The sequence below is a fragment of the Equus asinus genome, chromosome 13, assembly GCF_041296235.1.
Source record: "Equus asinus isolate D_3611 breed Donkey chromosome 13, EquAss-T2T_v2, whole genome shotgun sequence".
Lineage (NCBI taxonomy): Eukaryota > Metazoa > Chordata > Mammalia > Perissodactyla > Equidae > Equus > Equus asinus.
The window spans coordinates 56,147,517-56,156,609 of record NC_091802.1 but is presented as its reverse complement, the minus strand read 5'-3'; the positions used below and the strand labels follow the sequence as shown (position 1 = coordinate 56,156,609).

General features: G+C 54.6%; 1 protein-coding gene across 3 annotated transcripts; it reads left to right on the top strand.

The window, feature by feature from the left end:
- The first annotated feature begins 401 nt into the window (after window positions 1-401).
- Window positions 402-8,924, top strand: WBP2 (WW domain binding protein 2). 3 transcript variants are annotated; one of them, XM_014839852.2, is made up of 8 exons: window positions 402-561; window positions 2,956-3,064; window positions 4,499-4,634; window positions 5,871-5,963; window positions 6,617-6,751; window positions 6,956-7,078; window positions 7,545-7,621; window positions 7,762-8,924. In XM_014839852.2, exons 1-8 carry the CDS (start codon window positions 503-505, stop codon window positions 7,813-7,815), a joined length of 786 nt encoding a protein of 261 aa, XP_014695338.1. In that variant the 5' UTR covers window positions 402-502; the 3' UTR covers window positions 7,816-8,924. The 3 variants fall into 3 exon arrangements, with proteins under 3 accessions (XP_014695338.1, XP_070338238.1, XP_070338239.1); XM_070482137.1 differs by lacking the exon at window positions 5,871-5,963 and having other exon boundaries at window positions 407-561; XM_070482138.1 differs by lacking the exon at window positions 6,617-6,751 and having other exon boundaries at window positions 407-561.
- The last annotated feature ends 169 nt before the right edge of the window (window positions 8,925-9,093 follow it).

Sequence of the window (9,093 nt, the reverse complement as noted above, 5' to 3'; positions counted from 1 at the left end):
CAGGCTCAGTCTTGCACCCACCTACATGACTCAGGGACCACCCAAGTCGGGGACAAAGTCACCTAGGAAAGTGCTCCATAAAGGTCGCTGAGTGAACGGTGTTCCACTGAGTGTTAAGCCCTCCAGACACTAGGTTTAGGTTACAGCCCCCATTCTGTGGGTACGAGCGTTGGCGTCCAGGGCCTTTACGGTTAACTCCCCTGCGACGTGCCAACTTTTTTTAGGTCCCTCTGAGGACCGGGTGGGGGTGAGGAGTGCGTACGCCGAGGTTGAGGGAGCATTGCCTTCTGGGAATTGTAGTCTTCAACTTTGTGACGCAAGCGAAACTGGGGGGAGGGGGAGCTACTGTGTTACCACGTGATGCTCGGGATCAGGTGGTTGGGCCAGGGTCTGTGCAAGAGCTGTGATTGGCTGACTCTAATACGAGCTACGCCACTGGGGGCGGCCCGAAGAGGAGCGCAAGCGCACTGCGTTGCGAGTCTCGGGACCTCTTTCCGAGACTATGGCGCTCAACAAGAATCACTCGGAGGGTGGCGGAGTGATCGTCAACAACACCGAGAGGTGAAAACCCTGCGGGGGGATCCTGGGAGATCGAGGGGCGGACGTCGAGGGGGTGGGCGGTGGCCGGTGGGGCATAACTCCGGGAAAAGGAAACTGTTGGGGAGCGGTGGCAGGCAGCGGCCGGGGGCGGGGCTAGAGTAAGGGGGGTCGTGGGGGAGGGGCCTGGAGATCGGGGTCCGCTGTGGGATGTGATCGAGGAGGGCAGCTGGACGAGGACGGGGTTTGGGGAGATGGGTGGGGTCTCGGGCTAGTTCTTGGGCCTGTTTCCCAGGGTCGGTGACTTTAAGAGATGAGAAGAGCCTCAGGCCGAAATAATTCCCAGGTGTTGGGCGTATACTACGTTACTATGTGTCAGGCACTGCGCCTTCTCTACCTTAATACGTAAATCCTGTGCGGGAGGTGATATTGTACACATTTGCTATATAGGGAAACTGAGGCACAGAGAGATAAGTAACTTGCCTGAGATCACAGAGCTGTAAGTAGCAGAGGGGGAATTCCACGAAAGGAGTCTTGACTCCAAAGTCAGCAGGTTTAACTACCAGTAAATAGCCTTCCCAGTATATTCCAGAACTGCTCAGTTTCCAGATAAGAAACTGAGGCTCAGAGGTGAAATGAAACGATAACGTTCGTCAAATGTCTTAACACAGTTCTTGGCGTAGTGTCAGTCCTTGTACAGGTTGGTCCCTTGTCTCTTTCTCTTGAATGCCTGTTGGTTTTGGTCACTCCCCACAGCAGAGGTCTCTCAACTTCAGGGTTCTGTCTGCCCATCCCCCAGTCAGTTCTGTCTGTCCTCCCACCTCTGGGCTCCTTGGATGGCTTCTCTCCTCCTGTTCCTTGGGCTTTGAGAATCAGAGCAGCCCTCCCTGGTTGAGCTATGCTTACCCTGAAGCGCCTCTTGAGGGCAGAAAGAGCTTAGCAGGAACCTGAGTCACCAGAGGAGGCTTGTTGCAATCAGAGCCTTGTAGCTGGCTAAGGCCAGCACCCAGCCTGGGGCCTGTCACCCAGGGATGCTCGATGAGTCAGAGGCGAGCGCCTCGGGTGCCCCTGATCTCAGGATGCTGACTTTGCCTCCATCTTACCTGCTCAGGGTCTGCCAGACCAGCCTGTTCCTGGTAATGACCTCGTTTCTCTGAGCTGTTCTTCTCTTTTTCTGGTTCTCTTTTCACTTACCCCTCCCCAGTGAAGAAAGTTATGATATTTGGGAGGATGAAAAAGACAAATGGAACCATTTGAACTTGGACCTTGTCTTATAATCAGAGAAGCCTCACACTGCTCCTCATTTGTAGCTTCTCTGGGTGCAAACCGTCCTGGGCGCTGACGAACCCTTTTGATGACATTTGGTAGCATCTCCTGCGACCATTTTCTTTCTCTCTCAGAGCGACTTTTCTGGAACAAGAATGTATTTATCCTGCTCCTACCTGGTTTAGGGCTCACTGCTGCTAAATAACGATGTGCCCCGTTTCAGAAAATGCTTCAGCCTCATTTCTGAAAAAATTGTGTAGACAATAATTGAAGTTTACATTTACATTCAGTATTTAAAATTTGATGTGTAAAATGTGTAAAAGAGTAAAAACCTTGCCCTTCAAGTCATGAACCCCTTTGAGGGCGATGAAAGCATGGACTCTTCCAGAAAAATGCACGTATACAATTATCTCAAGGGCTTCATGAACTGACATCCTGCAGACCCAACTTAGGAACCCCAAAGTAAACCCTTGTGTAATGTGTAGAGTCATGTCTTAAAATGTTTATATGTTAGGCTTAAAGAAACAAACCAACAAAAACAGAACACCTATGATAAGGACTTAAAAGAAAGTGGAAGATGGGGCTGGCCCTGTGGCTGACTGGTTAAGTTCGCACGCTCTGCTTCGGTGGCCCAGGGTTTCACAGGTTTGGATCCTGGGCGCGGACATGGCACTGTTCATCAGGCCATTCTGGGGCGGCATCCCACATAGCACAACCTGAAGGACCTGCAACCAGAATATACAACTATGTACTGGAGTGGCTTTGGGGAAAGGAAGAGGAAGAAGAAGAAAAAAAGATTGGCTAATAGATGTTAGCTCAGGTGCCAATCTTTAAAAAAAAAAAAAGAAAGTGGAAGAGTTAATCCGGATAATCTAACCTGATGTGAGGGATTATGGCGTCTCCAGAGCCTTGCAGCTCTACCGCACTGGTCACTTGGGGGCTGTATGAGTGGGGTTTGGGGGACTTCTGCAGAACCCCAACTTGCTCATCTCTTCCATGGCTGTGTTAATAGTTTTCTTGCAGCAGTGTTGAAACAGAAGAGACGACATGCCAGGCCACTAACTAACATGCTAATGGGCACCCACGCCCTGGGGGTAACAGATTATGACTCCACACTGTCTCATCAGGGCCTTTCCTCTTTTCTCATCACAGCATCCTAATGTCGTATGATCATGTAGAACTTACGTTCAATGACATGAAGAATGTGCCAGAGGCCTTCAAAGGGACCAAGAAGGGCACCGTCTACCTTACCCCTTACCGGGTGAGTTACACAGCGCATTGCTTGCCTTTGGAGGCTCATGGCTCCTGGGGCTTGACATGAGTCTTAGGTTGGCCTCAGCCTCGTGAGGCCAGTGGCCTCCAAACCCTGCTGGACGTCAGTTCCTCACTCCACGTGTTTCTCTGTCACGTGCTCTTGAGTTCTAGAACCACAACCGTGCAGCTGAACTGACCTCTGGACAGTGAATCCATGCACATTCCAGAGCTAGTGCTCCAAAATACATGGTTGGATGCAGCTGCTGGGCTGACCTAAGCCTGGAGGGGAGAGGCTGTTGTTATTTTGATTTCTGTAGGAGTAGCCCACGAGGCCTTTGTGCACATCCAGAATGACACATGTGGTAAACAGGATACGGTGGCATGGCCACAGCCTCTGGACTCGGCAGAGAGCCCGGCAAAACCCTGCAGAGTGGGAAATGCAGAGAGAGACTGTGGACGGGCCTCGCCTGAGAGTTATGCAGACAGACTCCGACAGACTTCCAGAGAAATACAAATGGGTATTCTTGGAAAAGGGTCGCTGTCTGTAGCTGCCCACAAGTTAGACTTAAAGATGGTTGGAAGAGAGGAGCGCATCTTCCAGTTTTATCAGGACTCAGCGGAGGGAGGGTCATCTCAAAAGCCTCTCTCTGGTGGTTCAGGTTGGCATCCAGCCACAGATTGAAGTCGGGGGTTTAAAACAGAAGGTTCTGCGAGCACGGCCTGGGAGGCGCTTGCTGCTCTTTGGGCAGGGAGTCTGCAGCCAATGTCGACGGCCCCTTCTCCCAGGATCTAACGCCCCTGCCACTCTGTGGTTCTCAGTTCTGCGCAGCTCAGGCTGGACCTCCCCCTTGCCCCTAGACCTTGCCTGCCTTGCCCCGCCTCTCTGCCCTATCTTTGCAGGCCCCTTCACTTACACACCACATCCGCCACCTCCTCACCACCACCCAAATGACAGAGCAGTCAGTCCTTCTCACATACACTGTCTGTGAGCGACATGTTTTTCTTGTGACTACATGTCTGTCCTCCCCGGCAGGCTGCATGTAAGGCCTCTTACTTTAAAAAACTCTTTCTGGGGGCCGGCCCGGTGGTGCAGCTGTTAAGTGCGCGCGTACCACTTCAGCGGCCCGGGGTTCGCCGGTTCGGATCCTGGGCGCGACATGGCACTGTTTGGCAAGCCATGCTGTGGTAGGCGTCCCACATAGAAAGTAGAGGAAGATGGGCACGGATGTTAGCTCAGGGCCAGTCTTCCTCAAAGAAAAAAAAAAAAAAAAACAAAAACAAAAACTCTCTCTGGGACTGTCTGGTGCAGAGAGCTCTGGGCCTGTTGGACTCTGGCTTGGCTGCCCACCCCGGCACTGAGAGCAGGCTCATCATACACAGGAAGTGATGGCTGAGTGGGCTGTCATTTGGGTGATGATGGCCCTTCTCTTTCTCCCTGCAGGTCATCTTTCTGTCCAAGGGGAAGGATGCCATGCAGTCCTTTATGATGCCTTTCTATCTGATGAAGGACTGTGAGATTAAGCAACCTGTGTTTGGTGCAAACTACATCAAGGGAACAGTGAAGGCCGAAGCAGGAGGTTGGTGACAAGGGGGCACAGGGACACACACGGGGCTTCCAAAGAGGTACTCTGGGGCACCTCTGACTGCTGCCTTGAAGGTGTCCTTTTTGGACCAATATCACCCTAGCCTTGGCCTCTTCCTGGCTCTGGATTAGCTTCTAAGACCAACATCTGAGCTGCCAGCTATTCAGCAGGGGTGGGGTTTTAGTTACCAAGAGCTGGGAAATGCTGGCATTAAAGATGGCAGCTCAGGCGCCAGCCTGGAGGTGCAGTGGTTGAGTTTGTACGCTCTGCTTCAGCAGCCCTGGGTTCGTGGGTTTGGATCCCAGGCGCAGACCTATGCACCACTCATCAAGCCACACTGTGGTGGCATCCCACATAAAATAGGGGAAGATTGGCACAGATGTTAGCTCAGTCACAATCTTCCTCAAGCCGAAAGAGGAAGATTGGCAATGGATGTTAGCTCAGGGCCAATCTTCCTCACCACACACACACACACACAAAGATGGCAGCTCACATCACTTTTCAGAGAGAGAGAAATCAGCAAAATGACTGTAAACTAAGTAAGAATGGTTATTGTGACTTGGGGAGTGTGTTCAGATTTTAGGTGTGGGTAGCAACTGTATTAGGTTCTTGAGAAGGGCCTTCTCCCTAGAGCCAGGAAGAGCCAGCTGCCCCTCTGGACTCTTCGAGGGGCCCTGCTCCGTGGCAGGCTCTTTCGCAGACACCAGGGACCTCTGTGTCAAACTCGCCTTCCCCCTTCACCCAGCTAGGCCCGGCCTTGCTGTTGAGGAGCTCACAGTTCCCTTTTGGCAGAAGCCAGGCTGGAGGGCCCAGAGCTCTGTCCTTAGGCCCCGTCAGGGTGAGAGATCTGCTCTGAACTTGAACGTCAGTTGCAGCGGAGTGTGCCTTCTCCTGGGACGCTGCCTTTTGGAGATGGGAGGCCCTAGCACAGATGTACTTACAGGGTTGGGGATGAGAGGACAAGTTTGTCCCAGGAAGGAAAAGCCCCCTGTTCCAAAGAGTGAAGCCGGCGTGGGCAGCAGGCAGGCCAGTCTGCGGTGCTGGCATGCTGTGTGGGCCACAGGCCAGAGGCAGCCCGGGAAGGGAGGGGGCGCTGCAGGGCCAGCCCTTCCCCCACAGGTCCCCAGGCATCGGATGGGCCTGGAGAGAACAGATGGCCGTCTCTCAGCCATCTCTTCGCGTGTAACTCTTGTTCTTTTCCTGAGCTTTGGATGCACTGTCCCTTCTCAGGTGGCTGGGAAGGCTCTGCGTTGTACAAGTTGACCTTTATGGCAGGGGGTGCCATCGAGTTTGGACAAAGGATGCTACAGGTGGCGTCTCAAGGTATCAAGGCTCTAAAAATTAGGGGCCAAGGGCGCGTTGATTGTGTGTGGTGTTTTCTTTGTTTGTTTGAATTTGTTTACTTTTGTTTTTTAAGCACTCAAGAGATGAGTCTGGGCCCTGGGCTCACTGGGGCTGGGAGTTGGGAAGGAAGCTTGTAATTAGCATCGGCTCTGTCTTGTACCTGAGAGACTGGGTTTCCTCTGCCTGGAGCAGGTATAGGACATTTTGACAAAGCTGTTTGGACTCAAGGACGCTTTACTGTGGACTCATAAAAACAAACAAAAACCCCAGCCGTTAAGCCACCGTCCAACAGCCATTTTAAATTACCAAGGGACGTGTTCAGCAGACATCCTCACCTTGTCCCCCACCTTACCGGGCTCCACTCTTTACCCCATCCCTGAACTGCCCTCCTTCCCTCCACCCCTGTCCTTGACCTCCCCTGCCCTGGCTCTGACCTCTGTCCCCATCTGGACCCCTCGCCTCATCCTGATTGAGGCTGCCTCCAGAGTGGGTGGGGAGTGGAACGGGGGTTAAGGCATGTCTGCTGTGCACATCCCTGGGACCCTGTGGCTCCCCTCAGCTGGCAGTGGGCCGCCCTCTCCCCAGCCCCGGAAGCAGGCGACACTCATTTCTCTCTCCCCTTGTACTTATAGCCTCTCGAGGTGAAGCCCCCAGTGGAGCCTATGGGTACTCTTACATGCCCAGCGGGGCCTATGTCTTTCCCCCGCCAGTCGCCAATGGAATGTACCCCTGCCCTCCTGGCTACCCCTATCCACCGCCCCCACCTGGTGAGTGTGTCCTTTGCTGCCCACCCCTTACCCCAACCACCCACCCACTAACCACCCCACCCAGGCCAGGGGGTTGTAGAGGGGAGACTTGTTTTTTGACCTGCTTCAGGACTAACAGAGAAACTGGAGAGGCCTCGGAGGGTGCCTGCTGAGGGCGCTGGGCTGGGCTGCTCACTGGGTCCCTGTCGCTCTCTCACTGAGCAGAGTTCTATCCGGGACCTCCCATGATGGACGGGGCCATGGGATATGTGCAGCCCCCGCCACCGCCCTACCCTGGGCCCATGGAACCTCCGGTCAGCGGCCCTGATGTTCCCTCCACTCCTGCAGGTGAGGCCTCTGGGCTCTGGCAGTCCTGGGGGACCAGCCTTCTCCTCCCCGTGGTTGCATGGGAGCCCCAAATGATGAATGACCGCTGGGCTAGGGACTGTCCCCAGGGACCAACTGTGTGGTCCCAGCCCCCGCTCTGTCCCTTCGCCAGCTGTGTGCCCTGGGGCTGGAAAGGTCTCTCTGCACCTGGGTCTTCTCATCCACAAAGAGGTGGTAACAGTATCCCCTGGTTGGGCTGTAAGGCTCAGAGCGGGAGAGGGGTACAGAGACTGGCAAGGACAGTGTAGCGCATGGTCAGTGCTCAGGAAATTTTGACCAGTTTTGTTGATGGAACTAGATGCTCAGCAGCAGCCACCCTGAGCGCTGGGGGGCCAGGGTCAGCGGGCTGAGAGCAGCTCCAGGGACAGCTGGAAGAGGAGGGCGGGCTTGTCACTGGGGCTCATCCTGAGTGTGTTTGCTCTTGCAGCCGAAGCCAAGGCCGCAGAAGCAGCTGCCAGCGCCTATTACAACCCAGGAAACCCCCACAACGTCTACATGCCCACGGTGAGCGAGGGTGGTGAGCAGGGTGGCCACGGTGCCAGAAGGACCCCCGCAGCCACAGTGTGCTGGGATTTAGGGGGGGGGGAGACCTTGTCTTGTTTTGAACCTTCTAATGTGATCTTTTTCCTTCCTTTCTTCCTTAGAGCCAGCCTCCACCACCTCCCTACTACCCCCCAGAAGATAAGAAGACCCAGTAGACCCCTCACATCCCCTGCCTCCCACCTCTCATCACTCTTTCCTTCCCTCCCCTTGGGGCCCAGTCTGGGCTTGGGCCTGTGATGAGGGGGCCTTGTTCTTCCTCCAGGTCTGATGATAAAACACTTACCAGGAACTAGCGTTGAGGGAAGGAGGGGCCCTTGACTCGGGAGCAGTGCCTCCCAGCTTCCCACCCAGCCCGCAGCCCAGGCGCTGCTCAGCGCGCTTCCCTCCCACCGTCGCTGGGCTCTCCTTGGGCATGCGGGGCATCCCCCTCCTTCCCGGCTTGCTCTAGCAACTTCTACCCATGGAGGGACTCTCTGGCCACCTCCTCCACCGCAGTCCAGCTCCTCGTTTTGGTAGCTACTTTATACTCAGCCTCCCGAGCTCCCGTTGGACCAGCTGCGTGTCTTCCCGAGGGCCCTGCCAGGCCCCCTCACATTCCCTCCGCTCTGGTCTGCGCCTCGCCCAGGAAGCCACCTTCCCGCCGGACTGTCAGCCCACATTCAGTTCCTAGCTGGCCTCCAGCCCAGTCATACATGCCTTCCCTTCTCTGTCCTGTCCTTGCTCTCTGTGGCCGCTACTGTGGGACTTTGGGAGCTTTACCTTGAGCTGCCAGGGGCTGGGTGGCATGAGGGCCAGGCCACAGTGGCTGGGGGAAGGAGCCCCTGCTTCCCTGCTGGTGTTTCTGGAATTTGGTTCCCTTTGCCTTCTCTCTTTTCCCTCTAGAAGAGGCCTCTCGGACTGGAACTGGAGAATGCATGTCCATCCCACCATGCCATTCGGGGGCTGCTGGGCAGGCTGGGAACAAACCCCTGACTCCAGGGGCCTGGCCTGGGCCTGTGTGCTGACCATAACCTCTCCCCAGCCCCTCAGCCTGCCCTCTTCCCTTTAAGCTTCATGCCTGGTTGGCGATATGTCCCCTGGATGCACTAAAATTTGCTCTCATTTGCTCCTGGACTGGCCATGAAGTGAGGAGATGGTTATTTAAAGAGAATTCCCTATTTATTTGACAAAAAAAATCCAGTTAATATATTAATGTGAAATAAACCCTCTTTGCACCTTGATTTGTTTGCTGGAAATGTGAAGTAGTAAAAATGAAGTGACTGGACCTTGTCTGGCTCTGTGTGTGATGATGAGGTGAGCGCTTGGGAAGGAGAGCTGTCGCTGCTGAGGGCCCCCGGGGGAGGGAGGCAGTGTTCCCTCCCCGTGTCAGGATTCCTTGTTCTCACGACCCATTTGGGCCCAGGATGCTAAGGCCTCTCAAGTCTCTATTCCCA

What these genes read in the sequence shown, in the direction of transcription:
- WBP2 (XM_014839852.2), top strand. Translation starts at nt 503, where the DNA reads ATGGCGCTCAACAAGAATCACTCGGAGGGTGGCGGAGTGATCGTCAAC. An exon ending in GCTACAGGTGGCGTCTCAAG is followed by an intron (nt 5,964 to 6,616) that starts GTATCAAGGCTC and finishes TTGTACTTATAG; the next exon opens with CCTCTCGAGGTGAAGCCCCC. An exon ending in CTATCCACCGCCCCCACCTG is followed by an intron (nt 6,752 to 6,955) that starts GTGAGTGTGTCC and finishes CTCACTGAGCAG; the next exon opens with AGTTCTATCCGGGACCTCCC.